General features: G+C 49.4%; 5 protein-coding genes across 5 annotated transcripts; all 5 read right to left on the reverse strand.

Annotated features, from left to right (window-relative positions):
- Positions 1-201: 201 nt before the first annotated feature.
- On the reverse strand, positions 202-4,134 carry PFICI_03425 (uncharacterized protein; the record flags this gene model as incomplete). The annotated part of the gene is made up of 3 exons (XM_007832006.1): positions 202-1,003; positions 1,102-4,014; positions 4,082-4,134. 3 exons carry the CDS (start codon positions 4,132-4,134, stop codon positions 202-204), a joined length of 3,768 nt encoding a protein of 1,255 aa, XP_007830197.1.
- Positions 4,135-6,210: 2,076 nt separating this feature from the next.
- PFICI_03426 (putative pectin lyase F-1) lies at positions 6,211-7,523 on the reverse strand (the record flags this gene model as incomplete). The annotated part of the gene is made up of 3 exons (XM_007832007.1): positions 6,211-6,816; positions 6,904-7,321; positions 7,378-7,523. 3 exons carry the CDS (start codon positions 7,521-7,523, stop codon positions 6,211-6,213), a joined length of 1,170 nt encoding a protein of 389 aa, XP_007830198.1.
- Positions 7,524-8,843: 1,320 nt separating this feature from the next.
- Positions 8,844-9,383, reverse strand: PFICI_03427 (uncharacterized protein; the record flags this gene model as incomplete). The annotated part of the gene is made up of 1 exon (XM_007832008.1): positions 8,844-9,383. One exon carries the CDS (start codon positions 9,381-9,383, stop codon positions 8,844-8,846), a length of 540 nt encoding a protein of 179 aa, XP_007830199.1.
- Positions 9,384-10,557: 1,174 nt separating this feature from the next.
- On the reverse strand, positions 10,558-12,256 carry PFICI_03428 (uncharacterized protein; the record flags this gene model as incomplete). Its single annotated transcript, XM_007832009.1, has 5 exons — positions 10,558-10,742; positions 10,813-11,274; positions 11,328-11,602; positions 11,654-11,827; positions 11,898-12,256. 5 exons carry the CDS (start codon positions 12,254-12,256, stop codon positions 10,558-10,560), a joined length of 1,455 nt encoding a protein of 484 aa, XP_007830200.1.
- Positions 12,257-13,887: 1,631 nt separating this feature from the next.
- PFICI_03429 (uncharacterized protein) lies at positions 13,888-15,652 on the reverse strand (the record flags this gene model as incomplete). Its single annotated transcript, XM_007832010.1, has 2 exons — positions 13,888-14,896; positions 14,952-15,652. 2 exons carry the CDS (start codon positions 15,650-15,652, stop codon positions 13,888-13,890), a joined length of 1,710 nt encoding a protein of 569 aa, XP_007830201.1.
- Positions 15,653-20,866: the final 5,214 nt, after the last annotated feature.

A 20,866-nucleotide genomic window follows, 5' to 3' on the forward strand; every position in this document is an offset into this window, starting at 1 on the left:
AAACTTCTTCCCAAGTAGGACTTGAGTTGTCGAGACATAGTTTGAGTCCTTTGTTTCAAATAGCTTCATACGATACATTGAATATTCCCTTGCTTCCGTCTCGTGAAATGAAATAAATGGTATGATTACTATTCTATTCCCGTTCGCGAGAGCTTTGGGTTGAGACTTCTGATCTATATTCAATACTTCTAAAACGCTGTCTTAGTCACTTGGTCTTCTCTCGTCTAGTATCCCAGAAAGCTCCTTTAACTTGACTGGCTTCGCCAAGCATAGATCTATTCCACTCGAGAAGGCTTCTTGTTGTGCACTTTCAGAGGCCAGTCCAGTCAAAGCGTAGATTTTGCAGCGGGCAAAGCCATTCTCCTTCTCGTGTGCACGGATTCGCCTGGAAGACTCGAAACCATCCATAACTGGCATCGAAATATCCATTAGAATACACTTGTACTGCCCAGCTCCCTTCTGAAATGCTTCCAGAGCTTCCTGGCCGTTGTTTGCGGTGTCGTATCTGTGTCCAAGCTTTCTCATATAGGCAATGAGAATTTTCATATTAATGGCGTTGTCTTCTACAAGCAAGTACCGTGCCTTGTGACTCTGCTTAAGACGGATCTCCAAGTTTTGGCTTTTGCCCTCCTCCCCAACTCCATGCTCGGTAGTGTTTGTATTTGGTGCAATCGCCGTTTGGTCGGGTTGCGGTGTCTCTGCATGCCGATCACGGTCAAGGTCGATTGGATCGCGCAGAGGTGAAATGGATTCTTCAACTACTTGTCTTTGTGTCTCAGCAGATGACCTGGGCCGCGAGGAATCGGCAGATGTATCGCTTGTCTCTGGGGCGGATCTTGTCGATTGCGCGAATAGAATGTCTCGTGGTTCTTCCATTGGCGAGTTTGCCGATTCCGAGTAGTTCATGTCCGAAGGAGCCTGAGTCGACATGGCAGTTTCTTGTAATTTGGTCCATTGTTTGAAGCATTGCAATAGTACTTTGGCAAGCTTGCGTGGTCCAACTCTAAGTGGCTGTTAGCGTAGGTCTTTACGAGTCGGAAACAAGATTTAGAAAGTACAAGGGAGGCATGCAAGACCATGTAAAGGGAGCGAGGCACGTACGGTTGTGAAATAAAATCCAGAACACCATTCCCAGCACGTATGCTATATTTTGGAGATGTCGCCATGCTCCGGGCCATGAGGGCATTGCGACAAATGATGACTGTAGGGGTTATATCACCCTCGCGTAGTTCCGTGATACCTGGTTCAATAAATCGCTCGCCACATAGGATCAGGTCAGGTATGAGCTTTGTTGCTTCATGCGGTTCAATAACACGCATGCGCAGCCAATCCTTGCAGACCTCCATGAGTGTAGATCTCTCACGAAGCAAACCGTCCTTGATGGTTGCCTTGAGTGACTGATCCGAAGCTGATGGATAGCCGACAATGCTAACGCGTAGTCCTTGCAATTCAGCAATGTCGGCAGCGAACTGTGCTTGTGCCTCATCATTCATAGCATCCTTTTCTGAAGGTGATGCGGTCTGTAGTGGCAGCTTGACCGTCATGGTACAACCTTCACTGGGCTTGCTTTTCGCATTGATGGATCCACGTAGAGAAGTAACGATATTCTTGACCAGGCTGAGACCAAGGCCTGCTCCTGCGCCCAGCGTATCTTCTTGGGTAAAGGGTTTGAACAGCTGATGCTGAAGGAATTCGTGGCCGATGCCACGCCCCGAATCAGTTACGGTGACAACAACAAGACGTCTTGAATTGGGCCGCGAGGTGCTTGGCGGCTCCTGTCTCAGATGTACCTCAACAAATCCTTGCTTTGTGAATCTGAGCGAATTCCCCAGTAAATTCATGAGAATTCTCCGTAGAGCTCCGGGCTGTGTGATGAATGTCCATGGTAGATTTGGGTCGATTGACAGAATGAGAATGACGCCGCCGAGAGGAACCTGAAACTCTGAGCCTTCCCCGGATCCTGATTTCATGATTTCAAGTGCTTCTAAGCCATCGTGCGCGCGAATAGCACGAGTCATCACATCCGTGGTCCCCGAATCCTCTGCCATGCGCCTTACGGACATGACCTGGAATGTGTGGCCCGCGAATATACTCTCAACCACCTGCTCAGCAACCGCAGCAATATTGACTTCAGACGTGGTAGTCATCATTCCAGTCTCGATGGACATGTTGACACCATCTGAAGTACCACGTCGTCGAGGTCCCTTGCCACTCTTGTTTTCCGCGGCCGAATGTTGCCTGAATTTATTAATCTTGGTCCAATCAAGAAGATGATCGATTGTGTCTACGAGCGTTCGACAGCAACTCTCCATGGAGTTGAGCACATCCTTCTGGAATATGTCGAGTTCAGTATCTTGCAAGAGCTCTGCACCTAGTACGACTCCGTGGAGAGGCGAACGCAGTTCGTGCGACAAAGATCCAAGGAGGTCGCTCTTGGATTTATCAGTGGATATTGCTCGTCTGCGATGAACCTCTGCCATGATGATACTGGAAAAAGCAGCAACGTAACTGAGTTCACCCTCAGTCGTAAAAGTGCGGCTTGCTGATTTTGTGTAGATAAAGCCACCCGCAAACCAACGATGTTTATGTGAGTCCCATACTGGAATGAATGCCACGCTCCTCGCGCCTGGAAAGAGCTGTGCTACCGAATCTGCAGCCCCAGTCTTCTTGAAAACGCCGCCACGTTTAGGTAGATTGGAACGAGATCTCCCACTTGTTCCTTGGTGCGCGAGGTGCAGAGATCCTCGCGCAGTGCCCGCACTCTCCTCGCTGGCTGACTCGCTGGAGGATACGGTACCATTCTCATCGAAATTGAATGTGTGACCTTGGGGATAATGTTTAATGAATTTGGCCAGTAACCTCTCGGTTATCGGAGAGCGACCTTGTAGCTGGGAAGTGCCATCTATGCTGGAATCAGAGGAATTTGAAAAGGCGAGCGCGCTGGCCGGTGTGTCGGCATCCTTGCGAGATGTCGAATTTTGTGAATCGTCACTACTCGAAGAGGAGGATCCATGACGGCCATCCCCACGTCGAACGCCTCCGCCAAAGGAAGAGATAGCAGCATCAAGGAAAAGTACGCCCTCAATTTCCATTGATTCCCTCAAAATATTGGCAGCTTTGGAGAACGTATGTTGTGCAAGAGCTAATTCAGAATCCATCTCATTATCCGTGGGAGATTGGTCTCTATCCGGCATCGAGATGGGCGAAACCAGCTCTGTCTCCTTGTCATCGATCGTTGCGTCCGAGTTTAACTTTCCAATTCCGAGCTGTTGCTTCTGAATGCCCTGTTGCTTCGCATTTAGGGCTCCTTCTGAGAGCTTGGCATCGTTGAGGAAGGACTCAACATTGGTGCCATCCTTCCAGCCCGATAGACTAGCCTCACCTTCGACGAAACTTCCAACCCCACGAACCATTCGATTGGCGCGGCGGTGGCCTTCCCTTGCTCTCACGGCACCGAGGTATTCCATAATAGTCCGCGATACATCCTGCATGAAGGATACATCTATTTCGTCGAGCTCAGCGTTGGCTTGATTGCCATACACAGTAAGGACGCCAATGTCGATGCCTCGCGGGGTCTGAATAGGAACAGCGGCGTAAAATGGATGAGGCCAGTGGTTGAAATAAGGATTCTCCTCAAGCCGTGGCAAGACGTCACCAACAATAAAGACGGATAAGTCCTGGGCGCCCTGGACAAGTGAGTCTCCAAGATGACGTGTCACAACCTGGCTACAAATTGACTGCGATCGAGGCACAGCTGTACCACAAAGCAGAAGGCCTCCACGGTCGGTCGACTTGGCACTCGGGGAAAGGGAGAGACGTGGTGTAGCTTCGGCGATGACATACTGCCAACGCTGATCGAACATAGAAATGGTGGCGCGCGCAGCACCCAAGCGCACAGCGATAAGCTCAGCAAGACCAGTAAGAACAGTGTCCTGAGAGGTGCGCAGTGAGGATGATTCTATGAGAGCAGCGTGTTTCTGATACTCTATTCCAACGAGCTGGGAGGCCGCATACCTATATAGACATGGTGTTGAGGGTCAGTGGGCAGGTGGTTGTAGGAATCGCCAGCAGGCATACGCACCTGAACATTTCCCTTGCGCGACCTACTTCAGAGATCGTCTTGGTAGCAGCCATGGCGGGCAAAGGTGGGAGCGCCGCCGCAGGGCGGGCAAGAGAGCAGGTGGACGGGAATCGCTTCACTGCGAATGGATGTGGCCAAACCTTCAAGGTTATGAGAGTAGGTAAGTGGTGTTCACAGGGTGCAGTGGTAACCCCCCGGCTCAGCTATCGGGGCTGCACAACATGCTGTGTGGACTTGGCTCTGATGTGGTCTCACTTTTTCACAACCGGCCGAGAAATGTGAACGGCATCAGGTCAGAGCAAGCAAACAATATCCAGTTTGATAATGCGAGGGATGATTCGGGCCTGTCTTGTGGATTACAATGAGGAAGGAAGGATGGGGTGTGGATGGATGCACAAAGTGTCGCGGATAATCAAGGTAATGTTGGTGGTGTGTAGGAAGTTAGGCAAGCCTCCACGGAGCAGCTGCCTCAGATGGGTGGTGGTGGCGAGTTTTTCATCTCACAATGGGATGAATAATGTAATCTAGGGGTATGGCAAGAAAGCTTGAACACGGGCAACATTGAACAACTCTGTGCTGCGAGAGCCGCTGACAGGCACCCTAAAGCTAGGGTTTGGTAGGTAGACGCGGTACGTACGGCACTTATCGATATAAGTAGATACACCCGACCCACGGTATGTGAATAAACAGTTGACGTGCTGGTACCTAGGGATGGTGGTAAACTACAGGTAGGTGCACTTTTTAGGTGTCGAGGGAACACAAGATGGGAATCATGGAAATCTCTGGCAAAATGCCATGCGGTACAAGGAAGGGGATTGCTGTGAAGCTCTGGGGGTCTGGACTCTTCTGTTGCCCCGTCTAGCTTTAGCTGCGCTAATCATGCAAAGATGCGCGCTACATTGTTGACCGACTCGAGCCGACCCTGTCTGCGCTCAAGGGACACACAAAATTTAGGCATTGAAGCGGGGCATTCCCAGCGTTGTAGGTTAGTCAACCTTGGGATAGGTAGCTCATTGATCACATCTATCAAAGAGGACATGTCTTCAGTTTTTTTATTTTCATTTTTCGGAATAAAAGAAAAACATGCCTGTATTTGATCAAGTTGTGAGTCTTTGTATCGAGACTTTTGCAGGCTCATTTCTCTCCGGGACGGCCTTGCACATTTCACCGCATGGCTTTGTCCATCCCCCGCTTTATATTCCAGCGTGTAGGTATAATACCAGGGAAGTAGTCACCAGAAAATGTCCCCATCTTTGATGATCGATTGTGTATTTCTTGGCTCGATTTCTGAAGCTTTCCATGAGCTGTAACCTTTAATTCGCCGTTCGAGAAATGAATCGCGTGCTCCCTTTCCCGATGCCTGCCCAAGCCAACCACCGAACGTAAGAAGAAGATGCAAACCAAGTATAGCAAAAGTATAATGATATTCCACCAAGGTGCGATGATCTGGAATTGTACCTGACCAGGCACATATGTAAGGTATGTGAATATATCTCGTAGGTAGGTGGTCTTGTAATGTCGATCCTTCAAGCAGCATGGTACCCAATCAATAGACAGAATGGTTGTGAAGGAGTGACTGCAAAGGGGGGTTGTAGGGTCCACATGGACTGGTTTCATTTTTAGTGCATACCAGCAGCTGTTCAGTATCTACTAAATAGTAGCAGGTGTTGGAAGGTGCGATTCTAGCAGCCAGAGAGGGGTATAAATTAGCTTCAGGCACTACTACAGAGGGAATCTTTCCTTTCCCATCATCAATACACCCACTCCTCCTCTTTCTTGGAATCTCTCTTTTTGTTCCTGTTCCAGTTCCACAGTTCTTCTGCAGGTAGGTAGTTATACAAAAGAAGGGCCAAAGCTTACATACCCGTATACATATTTCACTTTGAGAAGCATGGTTTACAACCTGCGGAGTTCAACAAACGTATCTATTTGACGAGCTGCCCTATTCAAGAATCCCTCGTATTCGTCGTGGACTCGATGCGCTACCGCTTGTAGCAAATTGCCTAACCTTAGGTACCTAGTACATACTACACGTTCCGTTTCCCACGTGGACCTACAAAATCCTTGATCAGATACCCCGATAGTCCAGTCGCTGGGTGCGAGCCGGTCAATCTTGAGCTTATCGGTGCCTAGATCTTGCCTATGCCAGCATTGGCAGTAACATAGGCTGGCACATCAGATACAGACATGGGGTCAACCAGATATGATTTGTACGAGGCAGCCTTGGAGAGCACCTGCGAGCTGGATAGGTCTGGCAAGGTTCCTGAAGAATAGGCCTTGTTCCACTCGCAAATGTAGCCCGTGTAGCTGGGACAGTTGCCGGCCTCGTCCACGGTGATGACATTGTAAATGTACCCGCCGGCAGTCAGGGCCGTGTTGGTGAAGGGTGTCGTTACAGACTGGTAATAGTTGCCCTCGAGCAGGCTATACGTGTTCTTGTCAATGTCAAAGGCGTGCCCGCCAACGTCCTCGAAGTAATTGTTGAAGCCGTGGAAGAAGATGGTTGACGCCGTCGTCGTGGTACCGTAATGCGGTGCCCGACCCGAAACATCGTGTAGGTAGTTGTACGCAAAAGTGTACTGGTCGTCCAGACCAACCAATAGGACCGTCCAGTAATGTTTGCCGTTGCAGCCTGACGACCAGCTCGTCACACCGTCAAACTCGTTATTAGAGATGGTCACTTTGCCGGCTTTTCCCCAGCCGCTGACAATCATCTGACGTCCAATGAGAGAAAACTGACGAACAGAAAATCAGTCTCGTTTTTCAACTTGCCTAGGTACTGGTACCCCCCCTCTCGTTCTTTCCATTCTTGGTCTTCTTACCTTGTTGTGGTCGATCCAAACTCGATCGGCGTCATCGAGTGTCAGAGCATCACCGCCCCAGACAAATTGGGGGTTCAAGCCAGTAATGTGAATATTCTGGATAATCACATTGCTGTTACCACCACGAACGCGCAACCCTTTCCCCTTGATCACTCCAGAAGAGCCCTTGCCCACAATACTCTTGTTGCTGCCAACATCAAGCGGAGTCAGCGCCGCCGTGTTATAAGTGCATGAGACCAGAGTTCCACCCGAGCACGAGTCCGAAATGGTCAACTGGCCGGCCGATGTACCACCACTGCAGGTTGTAGTGCTGCTGGAGCAGCATGTGCCCGTGGTCGTCCCCTCACTGCTCGTGTAGTCCCAGGTCCGATCGATAACGATGGTACGGGCTGTGCTGTCTGTAATCCAGGAAGTGAGTCTGAATGTCACGATCAGCTGCCATCTGCAAACATGAGGATCAAAATCGGTACGAACTGTGCAAGACTGGTCGGGGTTGCAGCTGCTGCGGAGCCGCCGCCAGTAACGCCCGTGGCAAACCCAAAGGCGGTGCCCGACACCTGTGCCTCGACTGGAACCAAAAGAGTCCATAGGAGCGCGCAAGCTTTTGCAACAGATCTCATTGTGGGATGTGTATAGAAACGGCTTCTTGATAAAATGACTTTGGTTTATGGCAACTGATACTCCCAACAGCAGTTTAACTGGGAAATATATATCCCATCTCAACGACTACGACAAGCCTTCCTTCTCGCGGAAATCGAATCCTCCGAGCAACACGGAATGCTATGTTTTCCATTTTTGGCAACGAGTTCGTTGAAGCTGTAGGTTTGTCTGCACTTGATGTTATTAAATAATCCGCCACTCTCCACGGCGAACAAGCCATTTACACACCCTCCCCATCTAGTCTCTCCAGAAAGATAATTGGATCCCCGATTCAGAATATCTCCTCAAATACAAGATCAACAATACTATGCATGTGGTTACTTAGGAGGGCGGAAGCTGAGGGAAACAATTGTCCCGGCGGTTAATTATTATCTAAGAATTATCCTCGACGACGACGAGCACTTGTCAGGGTAACTTCATCTTCACAATGAAAGCATGGCAAACTCGACAATATATAAGCAATGATTGCGACTCTGGCAGATCCGTAAAATTCAATGTGTTTGTGCTAAAAAGAAGCTTGCAAGACGAGTTTGTCAAGAAAAGACATCTTGAAGATTTTAAATTGGTCGCAAGAAAGATAAGAGAATTCGAAAACATCGGCGTATTGAGCTTGTAAAAACGCTTTTTTAAGTTTGATTTATTTTCATCATAACATATGATCGTACGGATAATTTTGCATAATACAATGCTTGAGCCTTGCTTGAGCAATAATTATCCGCCGCTTGATTTCAGTGTATACAAACAATGTCGGCTTGGTGTAGCATGTGCAATACCCATCCGAACTTCCCCTCACCATCTTAGGTATGCATATCACGATCCCTGATGGCCATGTGCTTTGCTGCCAGGATCATTGAACTCCAACCCAACCATTTGGGCCGAAACTTCGGTGGCGAGGCTCCGAATCACAATTTGAGAAGCACCAAGCCGATCCCGGTCCGACCAATGACATTCAAATTTACTTTACATAGAAAAGCGGCGCGATTGCGGTGGACAATATCAGTTGTGATGAAAACAGGTACTAGTTCGATTTGTTCGCTGTGAAAGTTATCACGGTTGCTAGCATTTACTTCCACCGACAATTTCTTGGAGAAATGCTGGCAATTCTACACATTCGTTCCACCGCGGGAAAGGGTTTATTTGCCCAGTCTATTCTAACAGCGCGTGCAAGTATTGTACACAAGTTGGACCGGTGCCCGGACTGTATAGCCTGAATCTTGTTGGCTTTCCAGACGCCAGACATTCGATAGTGCAGCAAGCACAGCCTGCACCGATTGGCTCTCTTAGATTCTACTAAGTAGAGCACCAAGAGTCTCCTTCGTGTCGTCACTTGTCTCCTTGACCAATTTTATAATATCCCTGAACTCGGTAATGCCCGCGTCTCCAATGCATTCATACATCCAACTCTCGCTAGTGGTGACAATGGCGCCTTCGTTGCGCAGTCGGTCTAGGGCAACCGGAATCTCCTCCTTGTTGCAGCTGCTGACGCCGTCGGCCAGGACGTAGACCTTGTGACCGTTGGCCAAAAGATCCAGCGTCGTCTGGGTCACGCAAATGTGACTCTCGATACCGACAATGACAACCTCGGACGGGGCAGAGGTCTTGAAGTGTTGGCTCAGTTCTGGGATCCACATGCTAAAGCACGTCTTGTCCACGTTGGCGACGGCCTTTCCCACCAATGGCTTCAGCTCTGATACTGTGTCGCCGAGCTTGGCTCTGCTCTGCGTCGTCACATAGACTGGAATTTGCAAGACTTCAGCAACGCGAAGCACTTTCTTGGAAGTCAAGACGCTGTCTCGTGTCAGTCCGGGACCTGCCGTCATTATATCGAGTAATGGGTCATATTTACATCTTGTCAAAGTTCCAGATAGCCTTGCGAAACTTGTCCTGATGGGATGAATGTCATGAGAAATAGTTTGGGATCACAATGGCTCGGGTTTCGAGTCTTTGGGGGAAGGGGAGCGGGGGGCGGCATGTATTTGTCTCGCATGCTCCCGAGACATGTCCCTGGGTGGCTTACTTACTTGCATGTCACAAACGCTGATGAGCGTGTGTCAGTAATCCAAAATGTACTACATCCGGCCATGACTTACAAGATAGCCGGCCTCTCTTCTCGGACAGTCAGCGTAGTGCAACGGTACTGGCCGATGTTCGATTTTGGACGGGATACTCACGAAGGCGGCGTTGCGGAGTGCCCTGTTTGTCGGCCATGGTGGAGAATAACCTCGGTCTCAGCAACGGGCGCAGATGTGTCCTTGGTACGGTCGACGCAGCGAAGATGAGCTCAGCCCGGATTCTTGTTACAAACATAGAGATTTCAACATATATATAAATGTCGTGTACACTGACCAGCAAATGGAGCAGCTACTGGAATTTGGATGGTCGCCGTTCTTCGGATCGGGGCGAGGTTGATGTCGCAGCTCGAGACCAGCTGGTTCTGGCTGGCTGGCGCGGGGCAAAGCGGGACGGGAATGCTGGGGAACGAGGGGTGGGGGGTTCATCGCCGATATCAGTTGCACATTCTAGATTTGTATGGGGGTCACGTCACCTCTACCAGAGCTATCTTACCCACCACCCACCCACCCATCATGACCTTTTTCTCTCCGCCGGCATTCAATCTTTAAGCTTGATTGCCTACAGGTACCTAGCCTAAGCTACATACCTTTAGCCACCTGTCAACATGCACGTCAGACTGGATCGTCAAACTTCTGCATGGTTCAAGAGCCTCCTTATGCATTGTGAATCAGGATGGGTGGAGTATACCTAGGTCCGCCAGTCATATTGTAAGTTGGCCCAAATCCACTACTAACGTGCCATGAACTTCTCTTTGAAGAACAACCGAGCCCCTCTTATTTTTCATGTCCTCCCTTGCATTGCAACATCCGAATTGCAGACTGCCGGGAGGGACTGTAATAGAACATGACTATGCTCGTGACTCATAATCTGTCCAAGAGCACGCTCAAGGACCTACAAAAGCTCCGACAACGCTAGCTGTGACTATTCTGAAGACAGACCGAGCAGCGGTGTTTCAGCGTTCCAGTCGCCATTTTGATCTTCAGGCGCCCAGAATCCCGACCAAGCGTCGGGGACGAGCGTTGAGACAAAATCCAGGTCGAGGAGATCTGCATCTTCATCGTTTGACTCTGTCTCATTCTGCACGAGGGGTGTCATCGGGCCGGGTTCTATCTCATGAGAAGTGGTCAGTCAAGTGCATCCAATCTTATGTGGACGAGAAATGTTGGGGGTACTGACCTGGCATGGCACGAAGGACAGCAGATATGTTTTTCAAGGTCGTCGCCAACCTTTGCAAAGGGTCTTGGCTGGGTCGACTTGTTTGCATGTCTTCATTGTTGCCTCTCTTGCGAAGGTGTATCAATCTCTCGAGCTCTTGTATCTGCTGGTCTGCCAGGTCAGGGAGTGCTAGTTCACGGCGAATTCGAGCAAGATCCCAGCCTGGAGCTTGCAAGGTAATGAGCTTGAGACAAGTGAGAAAATTATACATGAAGTCGACTGAAGAAATGCACGGAAATCCATGGCATTTCTTGCCCGATGGGTCGAATCGAAGTGAAAGGAATGCCTTCAGAGACGTGAACAACGACCACAGCACCTCCAAACGGTCTGTGCCCTGAAGCCCACCGAGCTCGACACTGACGTCTTGGAGGCCAACTTCGTATAGCAGAGTCTCGGCAGTATACAGATGCGACGCCAGGACGACTTTGGGACGGTTAGAACAGTGATGATGCCATGTAGTTCATTTTCAGGCTTACCGTTGTCTCTCAAATCTACTGGTATGTTTGTTTTGAAGCTCTCAATTTGCGACTGGAGACTTTTCACAACCATGACCATGGGTAGGAGGAAGAGCTGCGAGGTCGTGCTACTTGATAGGGTGAGGGAGATATTCTGCGCCAGTTGCTGAACTTTGACCATATATGCAACCAGCTTGTCGGTTGGGCACAGGGCCTTGTCCTCCAACACACGACAGAGTGAATCAAGATATGTGGTGTTCATGAATGCGTCCGTTCTCTTGCTCGTAGTGTAGAAGCTAATATTAGGTTAGTAAAGCTCTGTATGAAATTAATGATGTTGATCATACGAAGTGATGAGATAGTATGTGCCGGCAAATGCTCTCAATTTTTCTAGACACAAGGGACCGAGATCCGTCTCTAGTTCTCTCACTTGGCCCTCATGAATGCCTAAACTCAAGCAAAGCGAACGCGTCAAACCTAGCAGATTGGTAGCCTGGAAGCTTGTCAGACCCGCGTGATGCCTAGGGGATTCGTCAGCTCGAGGTCGAATAACACATTCGCGCATTGATTATGCAAAGGAAACTGCCTTACCACGCCACGAACAAGATCAAGCCCTGAAGTAGATCCAAGCTTTTCCTTGGCCGAGTCAATAGAGCTTCGCTGAATTCCTGCAATAGTTCCTTGCCGAGCACATGCTGGCGATGTCCGTCATTGGAGCAACACTGAAGCATGAGCGCCTTCCAAGTGAATGGGCGCTCCAGCCGAAGCGAAGCTGAGGTTGTATCCGATGGGATGATCACAAAGGGGAATATATGCATCTGAACCCTGCGATACCTGCTGAGCATTTTCTCAGCTTCTTCACCCTCGGGCCAAGACACCAAACCCTGAGTTTGAGGCGGGCTACTGGCACTGGAGGCTGGCGGAGAATGCTGCTGTCTTGTGCTATCCATAGCTGCGCCGTCATTGACCTTTTCGCCAGGAAACAAGAAATCAAACGAAGGCATGCGTGGCTTTTTTCTTTCACTGTCGATAGTTTCATTCAGGCGCTTTGGCGAGCCATTTGAAGCCTGCACTTGTGCCGTGAGATCGCTCAATTTTTGTTCTAGCTGCGCAACTCTTGTAGCTCTTTGCGCTCTCTTCGGTCTAGGCGGAGCCGGAGTTTGCTACTCAACAATAGATGTCAGTAATCGCTATTTCCAGATCGTAGCGAGCCGCTGTTAAGAGCAAAACCACACAAGCTTGAACGCAGCAAGGCTGTCCCTAAATCCTACTCTCAAGACATACCGATAGGGGAAGAGACAACAGCAATTACTGACCTGTGAACATGGCTTCTTTAAACGGTCACATCTTTGGGTATGGTCAGCTTCTGTGTTATGAGCAGTAATAACAAGTGTTGATGCAAGCATTTGAGAGTAAGAAACTCCCTTCGCATACGTGCTGTAAGTTGTGGTCTCTCAGGGTCACATTTCAACCCACTTTCAGACCATGCAGAGGCAATATTATGGGTTGGTCCAAGTTGATGCAAGGGGGAAAAAACGAGAAGAAAAACGGAATCTTGCGATCAAAATATTGTGGTCTGAACTTGCCTTTCACATTTTAAAGACGTTGTAGAAACCGACACGCATCTCGCTTTGGCTTTGGCACATGTTGTGCAAGCTCGAGGTCCCGTCTTTTTCAGTAGCTCAGCCATTTGGGGTAAATGCAAAGTTATACTCTGCTCTAAACACAACAAGCACTGGAAATGAACGCTCCAAAGATGCGATTCTCGCCGCCGGGGAATGAATGAAGTAGGAAAAGAATCATGTCCACGGTCCGAAGGAGATGATTTCCGCAAGGTAGTTGGTAATCGGTCTTGAGTGTAGCCCAAGAGGTACGGACATAATGCTACTAGACAAAAGTCTCCGGCTCCAACGGAGACGGACGGTGCAATTTCCCTCCGCCTCCGCCTCCGTCAGCTCATCCTTTTTCTGGGCCTTTATGAGACTGTCTATGCCGAAAAAAGACAAGCGCATTTTTGTCATAATTCATACCGGTTCCTCTTTGCATCGTGAGCATGTCTCCTTTCTCTCAAATCGCCGCATTCTGAATGCAGAAAAGCTAGCGTGGGCGTCTCAATTATCGCTTCCGAGGCAAATCGCCAATTCTCAATCTAATCAGTTTTGACGAAGCAGTCGCCAATCTTGACTCTTTGTGCAGCATACACGACAATTTGATCATATAGTACACTGAAATTGGCATGCGGAGAACTTTATTACGGATACCATCAATGGCGATCTATCCTAGGTAGTATACGCAGGAACGGCAAAGGAGGGGCCGAGAAGTCATACAGGAATGAACGAAAGAACGCAATGGAATAGGTTACCATCAAAAGCCCGTTGACTCGCGCCACGCCTGGAAAATGTCAAATCATAGCAAAACAACACCATTACATGCAATGCTCTCGAAGGCAAGAACTTCTTTTTCATCTCAGCTCTGCGGTTGGAAACTCCATGGGAACGTAGCAGCTTGGAGGAAGAGGCCAATTCCCCATATCAGGCTGCCAGCTCCGTCTGCATCGACGGAAAACGATGACAGCGAGTGCTTAGGCTGTAAGAAGAGCAAGGATGGCGACAAGCATCATGACGCATCCACCTGTGGCGACAGGAGGATTTGACGAGCCTTGACCATCACCGCCGCCCATGGGGCCGGCCATGCGCCTGGCACCAGCAGAAACTGGGCGACTGGGAATGGCAGCACCTGTATGGTTGGCCATGACGGTCTGGGTACTGTAGAGCGTGGTGCCAGCCGTGCCCGTCATGCTGGTGGTCATACCAGTGCCGTTCAAACCAACAGTGTGGAAGGTACCGTTGCTCGTGACGAATCTCGAGTAAGAACTGACATCAGAGACGTGGTGAGACATTTTGCTGCTGCTGGAGCTCGCGCCGGGTGTTGTGTGAGAGGTGACGTTCATCGAGCTCGTCGACAGAACATTGGTGGTCACAGTCATAGTCTTCTTGTGGCCAGGGTTAGTAAGAGTTACAGTAGTGTTGGGAGAAATCGAGATTTCAGGTACCGTAGATGATTGACCAGTCTCGCTTGCTGGGACTTCCTTTGCAGAGATAGCATCATTCGAAGTGATGGCAGTCACTGTCTGGACAACAGTGGCAGTGACAGTGACGGTAGGAGCAGGGGTGCAGCTATCCGTGACAGTGGTTGAAGACTTTACTCCTACAGTCATTGTAGATGTGCGAACCGTAGTCGAAACAATGGTAGTAGTACCAGAGGTAGTGGTGGGATCCCCAACAGGAGTGACCAAACCGTGGGCCGAGTGCTTGGTGCTGGTTGTCAACACACCAGTGGGGGTGGTGGTAGAGCCATAAGCATAAACAGTTTGAGTCAAAGTGATATGAACAATTTCAGTGTCGCTTGAGGTAGGTCTGGGGATTATTGTCGAAGACTCAACATCGGTGCAGGTATCAGTTGAGGTAGAAAAATCTGCACTGGGCGTAGTCGAGCCACTGGCGGGAGTAGGTGAAACACCTGTGGATGGCTGGCTAGTGGATGACAACTCGCTGGTGGAAGTTGTCATGGTAGCAGACACAGCATCATTACTTGAAAGGGGTTAGCTGCATAGTCAAGCAATGAATGGGGACATGCAGTATTTACCTGTAAAGAGTGGAGGCTTCGTACTCGGTGCATGAAGAATTTCCACCAACAGCAGTTGTGATCGTGACAAAGATGGTTCCAGAACGGATCATTGTAGAAGTCATGGTCAGATTTCCGCCAGAGCCAGAAGTCAAAGTGGCAGAGGGTCCAGAAACAGCAGCCACCGGAACAGTGCCATTAGTAGTGACTGGATATGGAGCAACAGTAACGAGAATGGTGTTCGTGATCAGAGAGTCCGTAGACCTGGTGACAGTTGAAACATATCCATTCGAGGTTGTGGTAGAAGCCGAGGCTCCTTTCTGAGTTGTGGACCCGGTGGTCAAGGATGCCGACGAGGCAGTCTCAGTGAGGTAAGTGGTAGAACCGACGGTCTGGGTAGAGGAGGTCACAGTCAGGTTGGTCTCACTAGTCATGGTACGAGTGATGGCAGACTGATGAGCAGATTGCAAAGACGAGACTGTGGTGAAGATGCCAGTCTCGGTCTCGGTACCAGTAATATACTGCGAATTAGTGATGGAGCTGTTCTCGACAGCAGTACCGGTAGCACTAAAGACGGTGGGATGAGCAGTGGACGTGGTGACATTGGAAAGGCTGTGACCACCATAGGTATAGAGCTGTCGCTTCTGAAGGCCGTCACCAGAATTGATGATGGTGCTGGTCGAGGAACTCTGAAGGTTGGCGCCAGTAACCAGGTCGGTCATCTTGTCCATAGAACCTACAACTGTGGTGAGTCTTGCTTTCAGGGGTTATTTTCGTATTGATATTTGAAAACTTACGCAAGTGGTCGCCGTAGCAAACACCAGCAACCAGACCGACACCAACAAGGATCACGACAAGGACAACGCAAAGAATGACAGAGAGGCGGCCACGCTCTATCTCACACGTTAGAGGGGTGCTCAACCAACTTTTCGAAGAATTTGAATGAAGTGAGACTTACTCATGCCCTTTGAGTTGCCATTGGCACTAGATCCAACGTCCATCTTGAGAGTCGAAGCGTCGCTGTCAACTTCGGAGCGATCGTCGCGGATGTTGGGTGGCATGGTGGTGCCGCGCTTGGCGAAGAATGCAGGCATTGCTAACCCTTTCCTGCCTGTTGAAACTATTGGGATGGGAAGCAATTCAGTATTGAACGAAAAATTAGTTGCGATTAAATTAATTCGCAACTGTACTGGATGTGCTGGGAAGTGAGTGACTGTGGGTGGGTTGTGGTGTTGGTTGTTGTTGATTGGACGGTGGGGGAGTTGCGCAGGAAGGTTGTAAGAGAAGTTGGACTTTGAGGCGTCCAGTCACGCGACGCGTCAATTTGGCTTGAAACGCGCAACGAAGCTTAGAAAATTGAAAAAGACTGCCGAGAATACTCACCGAAGAGAAAAACACCGACAGGTTCAAGGCGAACTACTCGTACTAGAATTGCAAGTGAATGTGTGAAAGCAGAAGCCAGAGGGAGGGGGTATGTTGGCAACTGCAGGGGAAAGGAAGGAAGGAATATCGGCAACTACTGGCGCAACTGCGCGAAAAGAAGAGAATGAATGATCAAGGTTGAATGCAAAGAGAGTGGTTGGAACAGAAGTGAGTGTTTGAGGGAATTGTACTGGGTGGTGTTGTTTTGTGTTGAGGTGGAAAAGCGCTGCTTGGCCACTACTTGTTTAGACTCAACAGAGCCTCAATTTTCGCAGTGTCCTCAGGCAAACGGAATCAGCTTCAAGCTCGGAAACGCGTCTGGACTTGACGCGTTTGCAAACGCCATTTATCTATTTATTTTCTATGAGAGTAAAACAGCGCGTCAAGAGTGCTTCACATCTCAGGTCCGCACCTAATGCTGCTCGGGATATTTTAGTATTCAATAGTATCGGCAGCACTGACATCTTTTCTTCTTCTTATAGCTGTACTTGCATTGAACTCAATGCCTTACTAGGAATTTATACCAAGGTATCACGTTGACGTCATCCTTCTCGGTGTAAATCAGCTGAGAATATGGAACATTTCCGCAGACCACCGCTTTGCTCGCGTTCATCTGTGCAAATTTAAAATCATGTTCCTGTTCAAAATAGTTGATTGCACCTTGCTAGCTGCGTCTAATCACTACGTGCATGCGAGCTTTGACTCTTCACAGCTTTGACTGTCCAAATAAATGGATGTCACTAGGTAATTTGAAGAACGCACATGTGAAAGCTCCTCTGGCAAGACTGCGGCTTGGACTTGTCAGAACCTCATATTCTGAAGCAACTCTTGCTGTAAACCATTCAGAGACACCAAAGCTACTTGATTTGCAATTCTTGAATTGTAGTTGGTAGACACCGAACCGAAGTGCTGCTTCCAGCCTATGTATGTCGTGTCCTGTCAACCGTAGTGCCACTTGATGACACGCACGGTACCAAGAGCATCTCCTTGGTTGTTAGATTGAATGTACTCCAAAATGAGGAGGAAAATCACAGAGGAATGGCGGGCGTTTGCATTCTAGCACTCAAGAAGAGTAGATAGCTTCAATCAAACCGTTTTGTTGCCAACCAGCTACGAAGCCGTTTGACTCCGGTCAGATGGCTCAGTGGTTCATGCCTACCCTCTGCGGTAGGGTTGACAACTTCGTTGACACTGTCGAGTTTGTTGGCCAGGAAAAAACACCACATTCCCTTCTTTCAGCTGGTGTGAACCCTGTTAGGATACCGTCTGATTTTCCGGTCTCATGTCTTACAAGCATGAGATGTCCTTTTGCAATTTTTTACTACCTTTCTTCGAGTTGCACTCACAAATTAGTTGAGGACAAGACACCATCTACCAAGAAAAGGGGCAAAAAAGGGGGAACACCAATCGATTTGAACCCCAGAGAAAAACGTTGTAGCAGACCATCAATGACAACACGCTATCATTGAAGTAGGACCACCATCTTGACTGTGCTCGATACTAAGAGAGAGAAAGAAAATTGGGTATCAAATGCACGAGGTTTCTAGCTGCCCGCGTCTGCATCGCACGCAAAGCAGTCATTATTGGAGTTCCTCCATCCCTCTCTCCCTTCACAGGCAACGCTGCAGAGTTCAACATGGCACATATTCATGGGAATGACAATATCGCACTCGGGTACATTTCTCGTACTAAAAATGGCTGTGGTCATGGCCCACCGAAACCAAAAAGGAAGGAAGTCTATTGAACCCATCTGTATGGCTAAAGCTAATGCATCTCCGCAGGCGAGCGGCTCACCATTGCAACGCTGAGAGATGAGTCGATCAGATGTCTACCACGGTTACATCGGCTAGGTATGTATGCAAGGGTCGACCGGTGTTTAGCAACTGTCCACAAATGATGCAAGTAATATTATAAGCAAGCACCGAATGTCACCCAAGATGAACTCGTGGGTCGAAACAGGCTGAGGAAGCCCCCGAAAAAAAAGAAGGAAAAAAAAAACAGTAGACTTCCAAGCAACAAAAAAATTCAAATCCCGTATATTCTACTTCTGCCTAGCTGAAAAGGGTACCGACGATGTATGCCATTGTCAAAAGAATGACTTGCTGGACATTGGTAAAAGAAGTGACTATGTACAAGAACCAACATTTCTATGTCGATAGTCGAAGAATAGAAGGCTGCAACAGATGTATAGAAATGGCGTGTTGTACAAGTGTTGGATTTCGTTGGAAAGGAGAAGAAAAAGAGCGACTCGTACACACAGCTGAAGAGAGTCGTTCCCCTTTCGATAATGACACTTGCGTAATCGAAGCTCGCGATTCTGATCCTTTTCCCCATTCTTCCCGCTGGCCCTAAGACATATGCAAGTGGAACCCTCTTCTTGTTATTCCATTTTTCTCTTTCCAGTGCCGGGAAATGCAGGTCTGGTTGTTCATGGCGTGTCCACCTACCGCCCCCAAAGTACACATTGAAGTGTCGCTTCATGGGCATTCATCTCTTGCCAATCGACTCCTCATATTTACTGGGGAGGAGGGAGGGGGAGCACCAGTGGGCTTAGGTCCGGGGGGCTTGCCAGTGGGCTTGGGTCCCGGGGGCTTGCCAGAGGCTTATACAGATGTCAGTAGCTGCAAGGATTTTGCGTGGCATATGTCTACTCACGCTTGGGTCCTGGGGGGAATGGAGGAAAGCTTGGCTCCTGGCGAGGAGGGAGGGGCTTGCCGGTGGGCTTAGGACCAGGGGGCTTTCCAGTGGCTATTCATGGTCCAATAATTAGCCGCAAAATACAATCTCGAGAGGATATCAATTGCTTACGCTTGGGGCCGGGAGGACCCGAAGGCTTAGGGCCCGGGGGAGGGAAGGGAGAGAAGGCTCCTGGCGAGGAGGAAGAGGCTTGCCAGTGGGCTTAGGTCCAGGTGGCTTGCCGGTGGCTATTAACAATAATCAAGATTAGTATATATCTCTAACTGCAGTCCGTCCTTGATTACATACGCTTGGGGCCAGGAGGACCGGATGGCTTGGGTCCTGGTGGGAACGGAGGAAGAGAAGGCTCCTGGCGAGGAGGGAGAGGGAAACCGCTGGGCGGGGGACCCGGGGCTGTGCATGATAATTGGTTAGTCTGATGCTATACACATAGGTTGGAATCAAGAATGCTTACGCTTTCCAGTGGCTGTAAACACAAGATAATGTTAGCCATGATTTTAGTTGCTTGCGTCTCAGATGGGCATAAACGTACGCTTAGGGCCGGGACTATCGGATAGAAATTGTCAGCATTCCACTTCACTTTATTGAACCCAATAGTGCTACATAGGAGAGCAATGAAAATAAAGATCATTAGACTTACGGGCCAGAAGGCTTGGGGCCGGGGGGGAATGGGAAAGGTGGCTGTGTATTATAAGTCAGTACTTGATAATGCTCGCACCCTATGAGGCTGCTAGTCATGCGCAAGCAACACTCAAGACAGAGTAGACAGAACAAGGACGACTTACCTCGGAGGGGAATGGAGGCTCCTGGCGGCGCTCCTTCGGGGGAGCCGGGGGAGAAGGGAATGGGGGGAATGGAGGAGCCGAAGGGAAGGGAGGGACTGGGAATGGAGGCTCGGAAGGGAAGGGAGGGAAGGGGAACGGAGGCTCAGAAGGGATCGGAGCCGGGGGTGGGGGAGCCGGCTGTGTGAATAGTTAGCAAGTTTCTTATGTGGTCATGAGCGGTGATGCTCTTCCGAAGTGCTTCATCTGCTCCGAGGTCCACTCACGTCACTGGGCGCCGGAGCCGGGGGAGCGGGCTCCTGAGCAACCGGGGCAGCAGCAACGAACGCCGCCAGGGCGAGAGTGAGAATTGTGTATCTCATCTTTTCAATTAGTGAGTGTCTTGAAAGAAAGTGAGTCCAAGCTGTGTGTGCGTTGTTGGTTGAAAAAGAAGAGGAGTAATACAAGTGTGAATATCGAGCAGGTTATATATCGATTATGAAGTTGACGATATTCAAATGCCCAATACTGTTGACATGGGTGGAACTACCAAGTTTAAAGTTTACACAGGACGATCTATATGATTTTCACTATAAACTACCGCTTAATATCCCCGATAGGCAGGCGAAGGGTTGTGGACGCGTACTCATTGCCACTATGGGTGTCACCCCAGGTGCTGTGATGCAGGGGAAATGCCGTAGCTAACTTCCAGAACCGGAGAGCTGTCATGTTTTTCATAGTCTTCCGTCATCTGGCATCAGTTGGAAGACAATTGCATTTCCAGAGTTGAAACGCAAATACATGTCCATCAGCCTCGTTATTCTGTAGCAATTGCGACGTTGTTCGATGTGCTCACATGCAAAGAGACTTGGGCGGGTAATAGAATGCGACGCTGAGGATGGAAGATCCAGCAATGAGGCGCTTTCAGGTCCCACACGTCACTCGACCCTAGTATGTCGAGCACTATAGCACCGCAGTGAGGCCAGATATAGTCGCTTTGCTGCAAAGGCGGAGGTATCTAGAGTAGCCCACCCACCCCGCTTAGCGAGGCGGACA

This window comes from Pestalotiopsis fici, assembly GCF_000516985.1.
Source record: "Pestalotiopsis fici W106-1 unplaced genomic scaffold PFICI_Scf_2, whole genome shotgun sequence".
Classification (NCBI taxonomy): domain Eukaryota; kingdom Fungi; phylum Ascomycota; class Sordariomycetes; order Amphisphaeriales; family Sporocadaceae; genus Pestalotiopsis; species Pestalotiopsis fici.